The sequence below is a fragment of the Myotis brandtii genome, unplaced genomic scaffold (assembly GCF_000412655.1).
Source record: "Myotis brandtii unplaced genomic scaffold, ASM41265v1 scaffold33, whole genome shotgun sequence".
Taxonomy (NCBI): domain Eukaryota; kingdom Metazoa; phylum Chordata; class Mammalia; order Chiroptera; family Vespertilionidae; genus Myotis; species Myotis brandtii.
In genome coordinates this window covers 2,655,597-2,676,718 of record NW_005362713.1, presented here as the reverse complement: position 1 = coordinate 2,676,718, position 21,122 = coordinate 2,655,597, and the positions used below count along the sequence as shown (strand labels likewise).

At 40.2% G+C, this 21,122-nt stretch overlaps 1 protein-coding gene across 1 annotated transcript in view; it reads left to right on the top strand.

Annotated features, from left to right (window-relative positions):
- Positions 1-21,122, top strand: part of GLUD1 (glutamate dehydrogenase 1) — a gene marked incomplete at its 5' end in the record, with an annotated part of 37,193 nt that overhangs the window by 334 nt on the left and 15,737 nt on the right. Inside the window, 5 exons of the mRNA XM_005871133.2 lie at positions 9,690-9,704; positions 12,283-12,363; positions 13,551-13,606; positions 14,341-14,404; positions 19,530-19,624. Of these exons, the coding sequence (XP_005871195.2) occupies positions 9,690-9,704; positions 12,283-12,363; positions 13,551-13,606; positions 14,341-14,404; positions 19,530-19,624 (311 nt within the window). The remainder of the gene's footprint in view (positions 1-9,689; positions 9,705-12,282; positions 12,364-13,550; positions 13,607-14,340; positions 14,405-19,529; positions 19,625-21,122) is intronic.

The window sequence follows — 21,122 nt, the reverse complement described above, 5'->3', positions numbered from 1 at the left end:
CTCAGGGGAGCGCTGCCTGGGGAAGCGGCGTGCAGAGGAGCGCCGGGCGCTGCTGCTTTGGGGCACACAGGGCGGGTCCCGGCGAAGTGCGCGTCTAGAAAAGGGAACGCCGGGCCATCTGGCTGTGCCTCTGCGAGTTTTTGTGGGCTTCTGTGACTCACCCGAATGCAGGTTATGAAATAACTTTATGATTTTTCCCTCTTTTTTGCACTGAGACAGGATACAGTAACGTAAAAATAAGCTGCCTCTAGGTTTGAAATCTAGACAGTTTTATTAACCAAATGAACTTGTTAATTACACGTTGATCTTTTCAATTATTTTTCTATCCTGACAGTTTTTGTTTTGTACAGAATAGTAATACATGAGCAGTGTAACATCTCTGACAAACACCGGGCGTCCTGACAGTAAATCTAAAGGGTGTAGACCGCTGGGTGGCCCGCCAGCCAATGGAATGAAATAGCCCGGGGGGTGTGTACTGGTCCTGGCTAGCACCGGATTTGAGCTTGGGGAAAAGATAAGTAGGTGAAGAAAGGAGCTGAGTCGGTTACAATTTGGTAACCACCAAGTTATCCTATACATACTTTAAATTTTTGAATGTGGATTTAGCTTATGCAGTCATATTGCTTTCTTTGAGAAAAAAAAAGTGTGGGTTTTTTTCCCCATATTTCCTCTAATAAGTTTCACTATACATTTTTAAAGGTGCTTAAAAGTAACCTCAGATAGGAAGGTAAAGAGTCTTGCTGGAGTTTGCAGAGAGCTGTAGGGCTGTGCCCTTTGTCTCTGTAAACCTGACACAGGGTTCTATTTTACCAGCTGACTTCTAAGGATAATTTTTAGAAATCTCTCTACCAGAAAAAAATTGACCACTGCTGGCATTCTCAGCTGGGGAGCAAAGGTTGTTTTAAACTGTTTAATGATTTACTTTTACTTGCTGGCTAAATTTGCATGGACCCCACCCACTTTTATGACTTAATCTGTAACACTTTAGTATCCTTTAGGTTTCCTGTTCTAAAATCAATGTTGAACCACTTTGACCTCTAGATTCCCTTTCCAGCTCCAAAAGTATATAAAATGTACATACTGTCAATCTCCTTACATTGCCTGTCTTCTTCCTACCACTCCCTTATTCTCTAAACCAAGAATACAAGTTCAGACTCTCAAGAACAGCAAGCAAGAATGTTGGAGGAAGAAGCAGAGTTAGCAGATAATAAACTGCAGTGATTCTTTAAAATGAAGTTCATATTACTATTTTGTCAGTATTTTCCAGTTGCTTAAAAAACATACAAATGAACTAGCTGTTTTTTCTGCAGGATCTGATTCAGTCCAGGAAGTTCTAATAGCCAAGCCCTCTCCTATCTTTATAAATCACAACTCCACAAACTCACTAAAGCAACTAAAGTTTACCATAGTTCATTGGTCCTCTTCTTCTTGTTGCCACAGCAGTTTTAATACCATAATATTGAACCTAGCAACAAATTGCATCAGCCATCCTGAGCGCTGTTATTGTAGCGCTTGCTTATGCGAGTGTAAGATACGGTTTTCTCTCCCATTATCCCATTTACAAGAAGGCATGCCACTGAAAGCTCTATTAACTCCCAACATATAAACATTGAGAAGTTGAATTTTAACTAATAAACAGTAGCAAGCATTGCGAGATAATATAAAAGAAAATTGACCTCTGTAGTGATAGGTTTATTCTCTTTCAGAATTTTAAAGTATGGAGAGAATAGGTTTGGGGAGGATTGGTTTTGCTATGAAAACTCTTAAAATTTTTTTAGTATGCTTAAGATAATGAACAGTATAATAAATGGATGGGTAAGAAAAATTTGCAGACTTTTATGCTTTGCTTTCATGGCACTCGAGGATCTTGTACCCATTTATCACCCTTGTCTGATTGCAGAGAACGTATATTCTAAGAGGAACTTACTTTCAGTGGGGTTTTTTCCTCCAATTAAACATTTAAAGCTTTTTTACTTAAAAGAAAGTTGTTGACCTCTTTGGTTCCACTATGGTCTTAGAAATACAGAATATATTAGGTATTGAGATTTTAAAAGATGCTTTGCATAATCCCTATAAACTTCACTAAGTTTTTCCCTCTTTTTAAAAAATATATTTTTATTGATTTCAGAGAGGAAGGGAGAGATAGAAACATCAATGATGGGAGAGAATCATTGATTGGCTGCCTCCTGCATGCCCCCTACTGGGGATTGAACCTGCAACCCAGGCATGTGTCCTTGACCAGAATCAAACCCAGGACCCTTCAGTCCACAGGCCGATGCTCTATCTACTGAGCCAAACCAGCTAGGGCTTGACTTGTTTTTTAAGAGCCAAAATGCAAAAAGGAAACTGTAGGAGGTAGATGGTCTTTGTTCTTGTCTTTGGGCAACAGGCTGCAGGGGTGGAAGCAGCTAAGGTTTGGTTGTCCCCCTCAGCCTCTGGGATATAATTGTGTGGTGAATGGTAGTATTTTGAAGAAGAAAGTATGAGAGTGTCTCCATCTGCTGCCATAAGATAAAATGTAGTCTTTGTAGGTAAATTAAATTTAGGATTAATCCAATCTGGAAGTTCAGTTAGACAGGTAATTTGTAGGTCTTCTACACCATAGCCCTGAGGTTTTATATTGCTGCTGTTGTTATTTTTAATACTTTTTAGTTAAATATGAACTGTGTTGCTATTATAAAGGCCTTTTATTTTAAGGGGGGGGCAGCGGGAATGAGGGGAAAGGGAGCCAAATGCCTCTAAACTCACCCCCAACCCCTCCGCATGCCAAATCTACTAAGGGAGAGCTAAGATAATGATGGAGACCTATATCAGATTGTTATTCAGTCTTCCCATAGTTTGTGTGAAACCATCTAGCTAGTTTGCTTTTCAGTAAAAAACCCATATGCAGGAAGACAAATACTGCTCACTCATTAGATGCAAAGTACACTTTGCAGGAATTGGGGCATCAAAAATCGGAGGACAAGCACCACTGTGTATTAAACTCCAAATGGGTAGTGTTGAAATGTAAGTTCAAGAAATAGCAATTGAACATGAACTTTCCGGCTTACAGTGGGAAGAAAGTGGGTTTAGCACTCTTATGTTTTTTATATATATTTTTAATTGATTTCAGAGATGAAGGGAGAGGAAGAGAGAGATAGAAACATCAATGATGAGAGAGAATCATTCATCAGCTGCCTCCTGCCTGCCCCACACTGGGGATAGAGCCCACAACTGGGGCATGTGCCCTAACCAAGAATCAAACTGTGACCTCCTGGTTCTTAGGTTGACCCTCAACCACTGAGCCACACCAGCTGGGCTGAAATAACATTTTATTTTATTTTTTAAATATATTTCATTGTTTTGTTTTTTACAGAGAGGAAGGGAGAGGGATAGAGAGTTAGAAACATCGATCAGCTGCCTCCTGCACACCCCCCACTGGGGATGTGCCCACAACCAAGGTACATGCCCTTGACCGGAATCGAACCCGGGACCCTTGAGTCCGCAGGCTGACGCTCTATACACTGAGCCAAACCGGTTAGGGCTGAAATAACATTTTAAAGAGAGGTTTTCCATTAAAAGAGGTTTGAAGAGCTTTGGTGTTTAACAGTTTCATGTGTAGCCAGAACAATGCATTTCTCAATTATTACATGTATTAAGAATTTTCAATGAAATAATTTTTAAATAGCTTTCTTCTGAGTGGCTCTTCCTTAAAAACTAAGAAAAATCTTTGTTTATCAAGAATTGGTATTATTTCTCTTGATTATTCTTGGAGTCAGACTGTGAGACCTAATTTTCTGAATTACTTCTTGGCTAGAGGAAAATATGAACATGACCCAAATGACAATTACAAAGATTGTCAGTAATGTGACCCCTTCTGCCATTTATCATTGTCACAAAATATATGTCAGCATAGGCCTTTCAAAAAGCATATTGTACATATTGGGCCATAGCATTTACATGAACTATTTTTTTAATCTCTTACCAAGAGAGAAACAGCAGAGGAATAATCAAGGGTAACAGTACCCATGTTGGATTTACAAACTATAGACTGTATTCCAAATAAATCAATTTTCCATTAGGTGGGGTTTTCTTTCCTTGTAGGCAACAGTTTTAAACTTAATATTTAAAGACCATTAGTTCATGGGGATTTCTGACAGTTAATGTATCTGTTGCGCGTCTGTTAATTGTCTTCTCTGTGTCAGGTACCATCCTCTGCTGGGGAACTATAAGAGACTTAAAAACACACACATTGATTGCTTTGTTTTGTTTTTTGAAATGTTTTTTCATTTCCCAAAAATAGAGCAGAAACCAAAATCTCTTCTGCACTATATCATTCTCTTTGCTTTAAGCCAGCCGTGGGCAAACTACGGCCCGCGGGCCGGATCCGGCCGTTTGAAATGAATAAAACTAAAAAAAAAAAAGACCGTACCCTTTTATGTAATGATGTTTACTTTGAATCTATATTAGTTCACACAAACACTCCATCCATGCTTTTGTTCCGGCCCTCCGGTCCAGTTTAAGAACCCATTGTGGCCCTCGAGTCAAAAAGTTTGCCCACCCCTGCTTTAAGCTCAGTACATTTTTTTCAGCATTTTCCTTTTCCAGAAACCATCAAGAAATGACAAACTGAAAATACACCAAACAATGCGCTGCTGTAATAATTTAAGGAAGATAACGAAGAGAAGCAGTCTTGGTCTGGAAGTAGGGAAGGCTGTATAGAGATTGAGTGGGGGGAGATCACTTATGAGAGAAGTAGAGGGTGGCTTCAGCCCAGGTCTGAGGTGCGACTGTGGGGTGGGGTCATGGGGACAGACTGTAAATCGTGAGAAGTAAGTTTTTGTGACATAACAAATGTTTATTTATTTATTTTTATCTCTTGTATTATCCTAGCCCCCTTCCTGACAGAGCTCTTAATATCCTTGGGATCCCTGAGGGATAGGGGTGCTAGAAGCATCATTTGTGCTAATGGTTGGTCTTTAACTTCATTTTCTGACACAGAGCTCCTAAGACCCTGTAATTTTATGGGTTATGGGTACATCTTTTAATCTAATGAGGCAACTCTTGGTGGGCTTCTGGTTGGCTTCAAGATGGTGCTAGTCACCAGAAAGGTGACCCTGGGGTTAAAATCCTGGGGCTCTCAGCCCCACCTTCCACCTTCCGGTGGGGGAGAGGAGCTGGAGGCTGAGTTAATAATTCGTTATGCTTCTGTGATGGAGCCTCCATAAAAATACCTAAACTGCTGGGTTGGGAGAGCTTCCCAGTAGGCATTCATGTGCCAGGTGGATGGCATATTCCAACTTCTCAGGGACAGAAGCTCCTGTACTCAGGACCCTTTTAACAAATCAGTAAATGTAAGTAAAGTGTTTCCCTGAGTTCTGTGAGCCATTATAGCAAATTATCAAACCTGAGGAGGGGGTTGTGGGAACCTCCAGTTTGTAGCCACGTTGGGCAAAAGTGTGGGAACCCTGAACACTCAGTACTGTAACTGAAATGAGGGGGTGGGAGGTCTTTTGGGAGTGAGCCCTTCACTTGTGGAGTATGCACCAACTGGGTCGTCAGTGTCAAAAGTGAACTAAATTACTAGTATAGAGAAGTGGAGAATTGCTGGTGTGGAAACCCCATGCCATTTGTGTCAGTGTGGGAGCAGAAAGTTTTCCTTGGAGGTTTGCTGGACGGGTAATGCTGAACCTAGGAGGGCACAGAAAGCCAGCAGCAGTGGAACTGGGAATGATGTGATGTGATAGGTAAGGTCAGGGGAGATGAAAGTAAAGGACAGATAAGCCATTTTTAAGGAAGGTGGTATTACCCACCAGGAAGTATGTATGGGTTGAAGGGAAGAGTCAAAGATAACTCAAATTTCTAGCCTGAGGCACCAGTAGGAAAAATGGTGGGATCAGGGACAAAAAAATGTTTATGTAAGGAGAGAGGAATGGGGTTTGAAAATAAGGAAATCTGGTTTAAAGTGATCCTTAGGAACATTGGAAATACAGGCTATACTTCCTCAATCTTACCCTTGCAAAGTACTGTCTCTGCCTGTGGTGCCTGACCATATCTTGTCTCCCGCCCACCTATAATTCGTTTCTCTCTTAAGATCTATCTCAAATATCAGCTAGACTTGTGAATAATTTATTTGAAACTGGATATCAAAATTTCGAGCTTTTACCCCTTGGAACTCTTTTAGAGCAAGTTACTGTTATCTTTTGCTAAATGTTTTCGAACTTCATCAATTTGACTAGCATCATTTCCAAGACCTGTTTGGTATGAAGGTGTGACTCTAAGTTTACTGTTAGAATTATCAGAATAAGGAATCTATTAAAAATTAACAAGATTCCCCCTGTTAAAGTGCATGTTCTTTATTTCATTCATTGGACCATAAGTTAAATATTTAAGCACAAGACAAAGCTATATATTCTATAGATATGTATGTACATAAATACAGGGAAATGATTTGGAAGGATACATATACACTTAAGTTGCTAAGAATGGTCACCCCTAAGTGGTAATCAGGGGAGACTTCACCTTTTTCTGTGAGTTAGGAAATTATGTTAGTATTAAGTGAAAAAATTCTGAAAAGTGAGAATACAGTTGGAAATTGGATTTCTGGTGAATAAATCAAACCCTGTTAAAAGATACAGGTTCACATAATTTAAAAAACCTTTTGAATTTTCATGAATCTGTTTAATGATTCAGCATAAGAAACAATGGTGATTTGGTCGCTAGGAGCTTTTTTTGTATGTTTCTGGTTTTGTGTCAACTAGCAAAAGGAAAAACACTGGGGCCAATTCAAGTTGTGGTTTTCACTGACTCTTTCAAGCTGGTGTTTTCTTCATCACCATAGCAACTTCAGCTAGTTTTTGCTCTTGATTTTTAATTGTCCTAGAAAAACTTAGTGCACACCAATGGTTAGGCTCTTGAGGTTAGTAAGAAATATCTTTGGTAAGTAAGTTAAAAGGCAGAAATGCTTTGTGCTGTGTGTAGAAATTGACTATTTTGAGCTAACTGGCATGCATTTCATTAATGTTCTTCTGAGACACCTGCATACCAGTTAGCTCAAAACAGCTAATTTCTCTTGAATGAAAGGGATGATTTCAAAGTTCCCATTGCAAAGTAGGTACTTAATTCTATCACCAGCCCATCCTCCAACTTTACCAAGCTTGATAAATAATAAGCATTGCCATGGGTGGTTTTTCTTTAGTTTCTTTGAATTGAAAGCACAGATTACTCTGCTATCCATCAGAAAGTTGTCCTTGGTTTTAGACCCATTTCTAATGATAGAAGTCCTGTGGTCCACACCTGCGTAATCACCCCATTTGCTTTCTAGTTTAGCCAGCTTCTCATTGAAAATGCCAGCCCTGTTCAAGACTCAGCTGATTTCTTCCCACACATTCCTAATGCTGGTGTCAACAGAGGCTGACAAACAGTGCTGTACTAGTAAGACTAGGATGCCAAAACACAGAATTTACTTTCCATTTCTAGAATAAGAATTTTCTCCTTTCTCATTTATGTCCCTGTGTCCCATATGATCTTTGTTTGGCCCTGCTCAATTTTTTGTTGTTAATCCTTACCCCAGGACATTTTTTCCCCGTTGATTTTTAGAGAGTGGAAGGAAGGGAGAGAGAGACATCGATTGGATTGGCTGCCTCCAACATGTGCCCCCACTGGGATGGGGATGGAGCCTACAAATCCTTGACCAGAACCCAAGACCCTTCAGTCCACAGACCCAAGCTAGGGTGGTCCTGCTCACCTTTAGCCTTCTCTGCCACACTTCCTACCCCAACAGGAGGAAAGGCTTGGTTTTATAAAAAGTGAGAATATTCAGACTGCAAATATGACCTCCTTGGTTTATTTTGGTTTGAAATATTTTAAGGTTTTCTGGCTCTCTTGTATGTATGTGCATATTGAACAGCTTTGTCTTCAAATTGAGTATTGAGGTATTAGGCATCCAAAAATGCTAGGTTTTCCCTTTCTTGCAGAACTTTGAAGTATGTGTCATATCATTTTGCCCTTTAGTAGTCCAGTTCTACTAATCCATTGAATTTACAATCTCAGTGGAGTGTATCTTTTTTGCAGTCACATTCTTAGTGTCCAGCAAAATATAGTTAAGAATTTTCAGGTGACAATATATTTTTAGTAATTGTCTTTGGTTTCCAATCCCAGAGGAGGAAGAGCAACTAGCTTCTCTGCATGTAACTCCTTTATTACTGGAGTTTGTTTTGTCTCAAGTATTGCTACAGAGTATTTTATTTAAGGTACTTTGAGACTTTGTGTTTTTCAGATTAACAGTTTAAGTAACTTTTACTAGCATATCTTCCAAGTTCCAGAAATAAAAACATTTATATGCCACAGATTAGTTGAAAACCTGTTTCTTCTTTAGCCCAGGCAGTGCCCCCTGCATTCGCCTCTGAGTCCACCCATGTCGGCCCAGCACGCTTCCTCTTTCCTGACAGCTCCTGCAGAAAAGGCTGTGGGGGGAGGTAACTGATGCAGCTACTTCTTCCAAGTCTTGCCATTGAAATCTCTAAATGGGTGTGGCTAGGGAAGAAAATTTCACTTTACAAACCAGAGTTCCTGTGTTCTAACTATTGGAAACATGTTTTTTGTTATACATGCACAGTTCTGACTCATCATTCCAGGACTTTTGCAATGAATTAGACATTTTATTTATACCCTTTTGTAGAAGGAGCGGTCTAGTTTCTAATTAACATTTATGTCTATAAGACAAGTTTCACCTGCTCTCCAAAAGCTATCAAAAAGTAGTGTTCCTATGAAACCTTTTATAAGCTGAAATGGTGTAAATCGAAGAAGCAATTACCATTAATTTCCCCATTAATTTATATGGGGAAAATTTTGAGCACTCCCAGACCCAAAAAATAACAGACAGACCAAATAACACATAAAACCTAAATAACACTAACATATTAAAAGCAGTGCCACTCACTGCTCTGGGTGTGTGCTGCCCCTGTCACAGCTCATTACAAAACATGCTGAACATTTTTTAGTTTTTCGTAAAAGTGAAAATTTCTTTGGATTTCTTTCTGTTAACCTAAACAGGTACTGGTGTAGGTCTTTCGTAAAAGTGAGGAGACATAACTCAGAACACAAGGGATGCCTATTGTATTAGGATTGCTATCTGACTTATGAGTATTAGTATTTCAAGACATTTTGTTTCCTTGTGAATATATTAATTATAAACACTGAGTAAGGGAAAGTAACATTTTCCCCCACTTAACACATTGCAGATGGATCATGAGAATTCTCACTGCATATTACACAGTGTTTTACAAAGTATCATACTTTAAAAAGACATTAGCTTGTAAGAACATGTAATAAATAACTTCAAAATGCAATAGGTATTTAATTTTAAAACGTTTTTTGTACTCGTTCAATGGAAACTTATCTGGCCACTGAGTAAAGCTAGCAATAAAACTACTGGTCCGCAATGTGTTAAGACAGCAAGCAAAATTAAAATGACTTAGTGACTACTTCCATGGGCTCTAAAGGTAATGAAAAACGTGCTTTATGTAGAATAGGAGGAATACTAACTAATAGTAAACTATTTTACTATCCCCATGAATTTATCTTGAGAAAAAAGGAAATCAAGGTTTACTAAGCCTCACACGCATTGTCCTGTGCAATCCTGACACGAGGCTGAGGAGCAGTGCTCGCACCTCCCCAGGTGAGCAGGTGCTCCCAGCCCGGCCCGCTGGGGCCCTGCTTAGGAAGTGCTGGACACTGCATCCAAGCCAGGCCCCTGGCCTAACGCCATTTCCTCATTTCATTTAAAGACACAATACTTGGGTTGTTTTGTTTGGTTTTTCTTTTCTTTCTTTTTTTTTTTTTAAATATATTTTATTGACTTTTTTTTTACAGAGAGGAAGGGAGAGAGATAGAGAGTTAGAAACATCGATGAGAGAGAAACATCAATCAGGCGCCTCCTGCACATCTCCCACTGGGGATGTGCCCGCAACCCAGGTACATGCCCTTGACCGGAATCGAACCTGGGACCCTTCAGTCCGCAGGCCGACACTCTATCCACTGAGCCAAACCGGTTTCGGCTTTGTTTTGTTTTTCTATGTAGAGGCTTGGAGAAGACAACTTGGTCTTCCCAGAAGCTAAACCCTCTACTTTGCTTTATGAGGCAGATAACAACTCCAAACCATGGACAGGTTGGAACCTGCACAGGCCTCAATGCAAATACTTGGTCTTAATATTATAAATGTTATTGTTTTTGTCTGTAGTATATTTTAGGTGCTAGTACTTTAGCTTTTCAATACTTTTTAGTCTTTGCACTTCGGGTGAATTATGTAGAACTTACATGTATATCAGAATTTAGTGGCCCTGGCTTTTCTCTTTCCACCTTAAGTTTTAAGTGTCAAATATTCATATATTATTCAACATGTGTTTGAGTGTCTAATACATGCCATTTCCTGTATGAAACATCAGGAATTAAAGCAGTAAATAAAGCAGTCTTCATGGGCAAGCCAGGAGGTCAACAAGTAGATAACAAAGTCAGTGGTAAAACATAAAGTAAGATAGAAGGGGCTAGAAAGTGGGGGTGTGGAAGAGGTGCTATTTTAAATAGGATGGTCAGGGAGGGCTTCTTGGAATGAAAAGTTTGTAACAGGGACCTGAGAAATGGGGAAGGAAGCAGGCTATGCAGACATTGGCTATTTGCTAAAAAATAATAATACACCTGTTATTTCTCAGTCTTAGCATCTTTTTTTTTTTTTAAATATATTTTATTGATTTTTTTTACAGAGAGGAAGGGAGAGGAATAGAGAGTTAGAAACATCGATCAGCTGCCTCCTGCACACCCCACACCGGGGATGTTGCCCGCAACCAAGGCACATGCCCTTGACCGGAATCGAACCCGGGACCCTTCAGTCCGCAGGCTGACACTCTATCCACTGAGCCAAACCAGTCAGGGCAGTCTTAGCATCTTAATACCAAGTTTATTCCACAGATGTTCTGAGAACCCATTCTATGTAAGATTCTAAGAGGTCACCTCTCTAAATGTAATCATTTTATTTTTCTAATAAGCCACAGACACATGTTCAGCTTCAGAATTTGCTGTTTATGATCACATACACAATAGATAAAATTATCTTAAAACATAATTTATGTATAAATAGATGTTTTCTGAGACATAAGAAACTAGCTTTTAAAAATGACAAGGGAAGTTTCCTTAAACTGCCAGTTCATTAGATATTAGATATTAGATATTTCTATCTGGAATTCTTTTTCTCCAGAATTCTTTGAGATGTCCTTGGGTCCCCCATTTCCTGTGCCTCTCAGTGGAAGTTGTACCCAGCTTCATCCAGATACCCTTGATGATGCGCAAACACTCAGGCCTTCTTCCTTGGGGTTAAGAAGCAATGGACTATGGAGTGCACAACATGGCTTAACCCTACACAACTTAGAAGGGTGATTGATCAAGACTCCTAAAACCTAAGTAGTGGGCATACCTAACTTCTGTGTCCCCTCTACCAAACACCTATGCTTCTAAATACAGGGGCATTAAGACTTAAAGTTGCCTGTCTGGTTGGCCACCCACCCATCCTTGCAGAAAGAGTGAAAAGAATTGCTTGTCCCCAGGAAGGAGAAATGGCTTTCTCAGCTCTCTCATTTCTTGGTTAAGAGAGGCTGGCAGTGGGTGAGGAGAGGAAGGTTCTCTGAATATACCCATTTGGAGCTAAAACCTCTATTTAGCCTCCTGATATCGAAGTTGGATCTGTCGTACTTGTTGACTATCCATTTGCCCATATCTTTATGTCGTCAGAAAGCAAATTCCTTGAACTCCCCACTACCAAATCACCCAAACCAAAAAGTAAAATAAAATAAAACTTTGAGTTAGTTGCATTCCTAAAAGTGTAAAAATCATTTATTTGAAGGTAATTTCTTTCTTGTGAAATCATAGTTACTATTACTTCTTACTGGATTGTCAGTCACTGAAGGACAGGTTCTTATTCCTCTCTAAATCCCCAGGAACTCTATTTGATGCTCTTAGCTACTCCTGCCAGAGAGCAAAAGGGGCTTCAACACCAGTCTTTTTCTTTTTATCAGAATGCTTACACCCCACGTCAGTGCTCGTCCTGGAGTGGTTTCTGGGTGTCGACTTCTCAGCTTTCTCTCTGGCCTTTCATATTGACTTTTCATCGTTAGCTTCTTGGAAATAACCAGGGTGTAAAATGTAAAAAGGGGGGACATTTTCTATATGTAGCATTATTTTTTTAACCTGTTAGGATGTTCTAAATGCATTCCTTTCTTTCTCACTCCCCTCCCTTTTTTTAAACACTACAGGTATTCGTTACAGCACTGATGTGAGTGTAGATGAAGTGAAAGCTTTGGCTTCTCTGATGACATATAAGTGCGCAGTGGTTGGTAAGTGATCTCTTTTGTTGTTCCCTAATGAGAGCTCTTTAGGGAAATATGTTTATTTACGAGGTTACTTTTTTTTTTTTAATATATTTTATTGATTTGTTACAGAGAGGAAAGGAGAGAGATAGAGAGTTAGAAACATCGATGAGAGAGAAACATCGATCAGCTGCCTCCTGCACATCTCCCACTGGGGATGTGCCCGCAACCCAGGTACATGCCCTTGACCGGAACCGAACCTGGGACCTTTCAGTCCGCAGGCCGACGCTCTATCCACTGAGCCAAACCGGTTTCGGCTACGAGGTTACTTTTAAGCTGTTGGAGAAATATATTTTATCAGAACTGATTTTTTTTGTTTCACAGTTTAAGGCTTACATCATTTTTTAATTAGTCTTAATTAAGATTTAGTCTTTTTTTATATATATTTTTATTGACTTTTTACAGAGAGGAAGGGAGAGGGATAGAGAGTTAGAAACATCAATGAGAGAGAAACATCCAATCAGCTGCCTCCTGCACACCCCCTACTGGAGATGTGCCCGCAACCAAGGTACATGCCCTTGACTGGAATCAAACCTGGGACATTTCAGTCAGCAGGCCGACGCTCTATCCACTGAGCCAAACCGGTTAGGGCAAGATGTAGTCTTTTTTAATGTTTTAAAAATTGATTTTAGAGGGAAAGAGAGAGAGAAAGATAAACGTTGATCAGTTGCCTCCCATACACACCATAACCTGGGCATGTGCCCTGACCGGAATCAAACTGGCAACCTTTTAGTAGATGGGGCGACATTCAACCAATAGAGCCACACCGGCCAGGGCTAGATTTAACCTGTTTTCAAATGGGGAACTTTTTATACCATCTAATTGGATTTTCTTTAAGTATAGACCTTTGTTTAAGGCCCTTTCCATATAATCTGGTGCATAACAGCAGAAGGAAAATAAGTATGCTATTTGCTTTCAGAAATAGTCAAGCACACTGATTAAGTATGCATTGTAGTTTGCCTGGGTTTATAATTTCTGTTCACTAGAATTTTAAAGTGCAACATTTTAGAAGAGGTCAATATGGGTTTATTGCTTGAATTTTCTGAAATTAAAGCTTAAATCATGCACATCTTTGTAATGTTGCATAGTGCTTTCTTCCTTTTTAAGTTTGTTATCCTTTCTTTGGAATAACAACTTTCAGCCTTCTATTTCAGATGTGCCATTTGGGGGTGCCAAAGCTGGTGTTAAGATCAACCCCAAGAACTATTCCGTAAGTATCACCATGACATCTGTGCATGTGGTGCATTGGCAAAGGACTTGAAATTACTAGGTGTCTATGCCCCCCGCCCCCAATACCAGTGAGGTTAATGGTCTCTGTCCCTTTTAAAAGGAATGGAAAAGCAAGTAAATAACTCGTTGAGTGTTTGCCATATAAAAGGTCATCTGCTTAATGTCAGTTTTCATACTTGGTTAAAAGGTAATTAATACCTTCATATTCTTAGGCACTTATATTTATATTTATAAATTACTATGATCTGAGATTTGTGTATCAGGATCTCAAGATTCTAGTGACAAATATCTTACCTAATCTGATAAAAATCTTACTGTTTATGCTCAGTTCCAAGATAATTAAGCTAGTTGTTGTTATGCTTTTTATAGTACCAAATTAACATCTGTACACAATCATAATAAATATGTGATTTTATTCTTTTAAAAATTTGCCCTTTAAATAAAAATAGACCATAGGGAGTGCTCATATGATTTTATATTCATAAAGAGAACAGGAGCTAGGATTTGAGCCCTACTTCTGTTGTTTGTATAACCTAATTTTTGATCTCTCATTTCTTTATCTTTAAAATGCCTGCTTTATGAGTTGTTCTGAAAAAAACAACAAGAAGCTATATGAAAATGTTCTATAAGTAGAAAATATGATGCAACTAGCTTTTCTACAGGTGGCTTTCCTATCAAAGTCTTTTTCGTTGTTTTTGGTTTTTCTCTTTACAGGATAATGAGTTGGAAAAGATCACAAGGAGGTTCACCATGGAACTGGCAAAGAAGGGCTTTATTGGTATGTGTTGCCATGGAGGTTTCCACATAGAATGGGGCCATCTCAAAAGTAATTGTCTTAATTTGAACCGGTGCATGGATAGGGCTCGCTTTTTACTTTGAGAGAGAGATGGGTTCTGTGAGGAATATGGTGAGATACCCAGGCCTCTTTATGACACGTCTCTCGTAGGAAATTCCAGTTCCCAGTGTGCAGTTTGGACACCAGGAGAGGCTACTCCACCTCTTCTCCTTGGACACAGTGAAGGGTTCTAGTCCTCTAACAGCATTTTACAGTCTATTGTAACTTTCAGAAACACTTGGGGCCATATTTTTAGGAACTAAATAATACCTGTATTATAAAGATTTTCACATCTGTAAAAGGCAGTTTTACAGTAGTAACCCTGATAGCAGTGAAAAATCTGGTGCCTTTTGAAATTGGAGGCTTAAGCATGCCTGTGCCTTCAAAGCAGTGGGCCAGGCCGAGACAGGAGGCTCACAGTGGTGGCTCCCTGCTGCCACTGGCTGATTTTGAGGGCTCCTGACATTCTTGTTGTTTGCTCCTGGGAGCTTTTGCCAGACTAAATTTCTGAAGGTACTGATCCTCATTTGGTTGATGTTTTAGATCAGTGATGGCGAACCTTTTGAGCTCGGCGTGTCAGCATTTTGAAAAACCCTAACTTAACTCTGGTGCCGTGTCACATATAGAAATTTTTTGATATTTGCAACCATAGTAAAACAAAGATTTATATTTTTGATATTTATTTTATATATTTAAATGCCATTTAACAAAGAAAAATCAACCAAAAAAATGAGTTCGCGAGTCACCTCTGACATGCGTGTCATAGGTTCGCCATCACTGTTTTAGATCATACTAATAATTACCTGTGTCATATGTTCTTTTTGAGAAATATGAATATTCTTTTCTGTGATATATGAATATTCAATCTTTAATTAGCAAGCACTGAGTCTATATATTTCTTTTCTTGTTCTAGAAATGTTTTCATTTGTTTTAATAAAATAAACCAAATTACTTACTAGAATGTTTGCCTTTTCAACATAGTCAAACTAAAGAAGACTAACAGGAAAGATCTACTTTTTCTCTATTCCTGTCCCTGTGGTTTTCTCCCCAATATTCCCCCCTCTGTTCATAAATTCCTATGAACTTAAGATATCCCTATTGTGAAATTGGCCCTATTTTTTTAGGGCGGAGGGGGGGAAAAGGGTATGACTTAAATAAACTAATAAAAATAAGTGTAGATCATACTAGAACTTGACTAGATTTGACCTATCGTGAATGTATTTCAAAGGCATTTGGATTCTTGGCATGCCTCCTCTTCTTGAACACCACTGTGGGCTTACACGAGTTGGTGAGCTGACTGCCTCCTGCACAGGAGTGCCTACTCATCCTGAGATTTGTGAATTGAAGTCATGTTCAGCCAATTGATAGTATTCAGAATTTTTTGTGTCATTTCCTCTTCTCTGAAATCTCAGAAGTATTTAATAGTCTTGAGTTATATTATACTTTATTAAGTTGTATTCAACTTAATTTTCTCTATATTGACAAGTATCTTATAGTTCCAAAGGTTAAAAAGTGATTCCTTGAAACACTGAAAGCTGAAGTACTAGCAATTTGACTTCTTTTATGCAAAAGCCTCATTCCTTATTAACCCACAGTGCAACTAACCCGAACCTCTGGGCTAGCAAGCTTCATAGCATAAGATGGAAGCAGGATTTCTCTCTCTCCCTCCAGGACACAGAACTAGTGCTGGGAAAACCTGTGGAATTTAAGTTATTTCTCTTCTGACTTCCCTCTCCACAGTTTCAGGTTGCAATTTTAACCTGAGTCTGAGTCCTGGCCCTCTCACATTGGATGAGCTTTACAATTTCTGCAAAAAAAAGTCAGCTGGGATGTTGCGAGGGATAGCATTGAATCTGAAAACAGTGGAGTGTTGCTATCAAAACCATATCAAGTCTTCCAGTCCATGAACACTGAATATTCCACTTGTTTAGGTCTTTGATTTCTTTCAGTGATATTTTATAGTTTTCAGAGTACAAGTCTTAAACTACCTTTTGAAAGTTTATTCATAAGTTTTTTATTCTTTTTGATATTCTAAGGAGTATTAGTCTGCAGGATTCTTGTGAGGTCTTTTATTATTGTTGTTAATCCTCACCCAAAGATATTTTTAGAGAGAGTGGAAGGGAGGAGGAGAAACAGAGAGAAACACCAATCAGTATAAGAGACACATAGATTGGTTGTCGGAGCACTTGCCCCGACCAGGGCTGGGGATCAAGTGTACAACTGAGGTATGTGTCCTTGACCAGAATCGAACCCAGGACCCTTCAGTCCATAGGCCGGCGCTCTATCCACTGAGCCAAACCGACTAGGGCTCTTGTGAAGTCTTTGATATCAGGATAGTAGTGGCTAATAGAATAAGTCAAGAAGTATTCTTTCCTCTTCTATATTTTTTTAATTTGTGAAATAGGGTGTTAATTGTATGAATTTAGATATCCTCTTTATAAACTGTTAAGTTTACAATCTTTTACTTTGTAAAAAAAATACCCTTGCAGTAACCTAATGTTCCCATTAGTGCCCTTTTGTCAGAGGATGAGGCTAGAATATAGCGTTACTCCTGCCAAGCATGAGAGTCGTGTGGGGTGAGGGTAGGTTTGGACAGTTAGATTTCATGAGATTTATAAGATGCCTTAAAAAAGCTACCAGGGCATAAAGTTCCAGATTGAGTTGGGGAGGAGGGCAATGTGAGAGAAGTAAACCGTGGTCATTTCAAAGTTGTCTTATACCAGTTTTTTATCCATTGCATCCTAACTTGTACAAAACAGTGCAGTGTCTAGGACAGCCGTGGGCAAACTACGGCCCGCGGGCCGGATCCGGCCCGTTTGAAATGAATAAAACTAAAAAAAAAAAAAGACCGTACCCTTTTATGTAATGATGTTTACTTTGAATTTGTATTAGTTCACACAAACACTCCATCCATGCTTTTGTTCCGGCCCTCCGGTCCAGTTTAAGAACCCATTGTGGCCCTCGAGTCAAAAAGTTTGCCCACCCCTGGTCTAGAACCTTGGCCCCTGAAATGTAGAACCTTAAAATGTACCTTATATTGCTGGTTTAAAAGTAAATATTATAGAAAGAACTTGAATACAATTCTTAGAATGATCTTTATTTTGGAGAGACTTAATAGTTTAACCATTTTTTAAAAATATGTTTTTAATTGATTTCAGAGAGGAAGGGAGAGGTAGAGAGAGAGAAACATCAACGATGAGAGAGAGTCATTGATCGCCTGCCTCCTGCACCCCCCACTCTGGGGATCAAGCCCACAACCAGGGAATGTGCTCTGACCGGGAATCGAACTGTGACCTCTTGGTTCATAGGTTGACGCTCAACCACTGAGCCACGCCGGCCAGGCAGTTTAACCATTTTTTAAGTTGTGTTTTTCTTTTTATAAAGACAATGAGTTTTTTGTTTTGTTTTGTTTTTATTGTCTAAAGTTTTACATATGTCTCCTTTTTCCCACTGCCCCAGTGTCTGTGTCCATTGGTTATGCTAATATGCATGCATACAAGTTCTTTGGTTGCTTTCTAACCCCCCACCTCCCCTGCCATTTGTCTCTGGATCTATTTTTGTTCATCAAATTATGTTGCTCATTATATCCCACATATGAGTGAGTTTATGAGTGAGATCCTGTGATATTTATCTTTCTCCGACTGGCTTATTTCGCTTAGCATAATGCTCTCCAGTTCCATCCATGCTGTTGCAAATGGTAAAAGTTCCTTCTTTTTTACAGCAGCATAGTATTTCATTGTGTAGATAGATGTACTACAGTCTTTTAATCCACTCATCTGCTGATGGGCACTTAGGCTGTTTCCAAATCTTAGCTATTGTAAATTGTGCTGCTATGAACATAGGGGTGCATATATCCTTTCTGATTGGTGTTTCTGGTTTCTTGGGGACAATGAGTTTTTATTATTCAGTTGAAACAATATAGAAAGCTGTAAAAAAGAATGAAATCCAAAGAGTGAGCAAGTTTGTGCATATGTTTCCAAACTCTATACACATGTATGCATATGAGTTTGTGCATAGGTATTATACATAGAGACATAGAGAGATATATGTACATAGGAACATATACATGGTGTATGAAACCTGCATTTTTCTTCATGTCTGTTTTGGTGATGGTGCTAAGTCATTTACATGGGCATAGATCATCCTTTTATTCTCACTTTCTTTGGTAGAAGTATTTCTACATATTTCTGCCTTTACATATTTGAGTGAGCATCATTTAACACATTTTTTTAATGTATTTTATTTGATTTCAGAGAGGAAGGGAGAGGGAGAGAGAAACATCAATGATGAGAGATAATCATTGATTGGCTGCTTCCTGCACATCCCCCACTGGGGATCGAGCCCGAAACCCGGGCATGTGCCCTAACTGGGAATTGAACCATGACCTCCTACTTGATAGGTCGACGCTCAACCACTGAGCCATGCCAGCCGGGCAACACATTTTTATCTGAATTTCACTGTGTATAGTCATTGATACCTATTGCTGCTTTTGAGCTAACTTGTTATTTTTGTTTACTGTGATCTGAGGAATTGAAAGCCAAGGCCTAAAACTTTATGTACACCGAGTAAGCTTTGAATAGGTCAGAGCAGCATTCCATCATGTGTAAAAGTAATGTGGGCTTAACGTAACTGCTTTAGCAATATCCTTTTTCCTCCTTTTATTAGTGGAGATCTTACACCTGAGTAAGGTATGGTACCGTGCTCTCTCACACACAAGTACTCTCTGCCCACAACAGCCCTCTTCATCAGAGCCGATGGCGTTGTTATCTGGCTGCAGTTTAAGGAACTGAGATCCCAAGACGGGACTGATTGCCAATGCCAGCACGTACAGAAGCCTATTGAGTGGCTTATACTGCACCTAAATGCCAGTGGAAGGAATTTCCATGTAACATTGTGTGTGTATAAATTTGGTAGTGAAACGTTTAGTAAATATCACCATGACTTCATTTCCTAAGTGAAATCTGAAGTTCCCTAGCCACGGTAGCTTTGTTAGAGAATTACAAAGGCCTTTGTGTTTGAGATGAGTTTATCTTCAAGACTGGTGCGATGCTTTTCCCTGTGCCCCCAGGTCCGGGCATTGACGTGCCTGCCCCAGACATGAGCACGGGTGAGCGAGAGATGTCCTGGATTGCGGACACCTATGCTAGCACCATCGGGCACTATGTGAGTACCCACCCAGAGGCCCCAGGGCTTCATTTGCTGTCTACAAGAAGGAACAAGTTGTGTTATATGTGAAAACGGAGAAATCACCGGGCTTTTCTCCTCCCCTTTAATCATACCTTGATTTGCATGTGATTTTACTTCGGTCTCTAGTCTTAAATCATAAATGTAGGGAACGTGGATTGAGCTTTTTGCCTTATATGCCTCCCTATCCTGGATGCTGGGATGGTGCCCTCTGAGAGGGATCACCTACTGGGTGACTCACCTTCCTATTGAGGCAAATTGAGGCATAAGCACATAAGGTGTGGAGATAGTGGGTGCAAGGATAGAGAGCTGTGGTTTCTGAAACAAGGCTTCCTGGGAGTGGTATTTGGGTTAGAACTTGTAAATGGGTGGAATTTGGACAGCAGGAGATTTGGGGAGTTGGAGTAGAGCTCAGATGGTCTGAGGAGAAGGCATATTTAGAAAGGTTGTAAGAGAGGGAAAAGGTACATGGACTAGGACAAAACTATGAAACCTTGGGGTTTTGTTCTCCCTGCTGGTCAGATGGGAGCCTTTGATGCTGACTCTTCCCTGGGGGAGGGCTGCTGGCAGTGTCAGGCTGCACTAGCAAAGGGAGAACCTCCTGCACAGGGGCTGGGGGGGCAGCATTGGCACCTGGCAGACATCAGTTTGGCAAGACGGGGTAGGACGCGTGGAATCAAGGAAAAAGACCATGTCGAGTCGGAGAGAACCAGAAGGACTTGAGCAGAAGTGATGCCACTGATACAGAACCCGAGAAGAAAACTAACTTTCTGTCCTTGAAAGGGATTAAGCCCTGAAAAACAAACATTTAAGAAAAAGACATTCACTTAAAATATGTGGAGCACCTACTACCTGCAAGGCTACGTGTAACAAGGTGCTCAGTACAATTGTGGTGAATGCTACAAGTTCCGATGCTGTGGAAAGAACAGTGGGAGCCTGGCCACGTCTAGGAGATCAGCTTAGAGAAGCCTTCTTTAAGGATGAGTAGGCGTCAACTAAGTAAGGGAGGGTGAGGGTAGAAGCGGAAGGACGCGCCTGGGTAACAGTTCTCACGTGCAGGAGGTGGCCTTGGAGGAGACCATGGTGGCCAGAGTAGAGAGCGAGATTGTAGGGCCCGAGAGAGGTCCCCAGAGCAGGGTCAGACCAGATTATTTGGTCTCTGTCCTGCATGCAGAGGGAACTAATGCAGCACTAATTGGAGTGAGTGTGTGACACAGCTCAGTGTGCCTTTGAAGCTTCACTCTGTGTGTGGTAGCGAATGGGATTGTTGGGGGGCAGGAGCCTGTAACGAGCCAAGAAAGACAGTGATGTTAGCCCGTCCTAGCATTGGAGTCACTGAAGGGAAGAAAGCACTCAGTTATAAAGAATGAGTTGTGGGAGTTGGGGAGGGGGGGTTTCTGAAGAGAAACCAGTTCAGCAACTGGCTTGTCCTGGAGCCAGTGCAGGGGCAGGGGCAGTGGAGAGGGGGAGTGGGGCA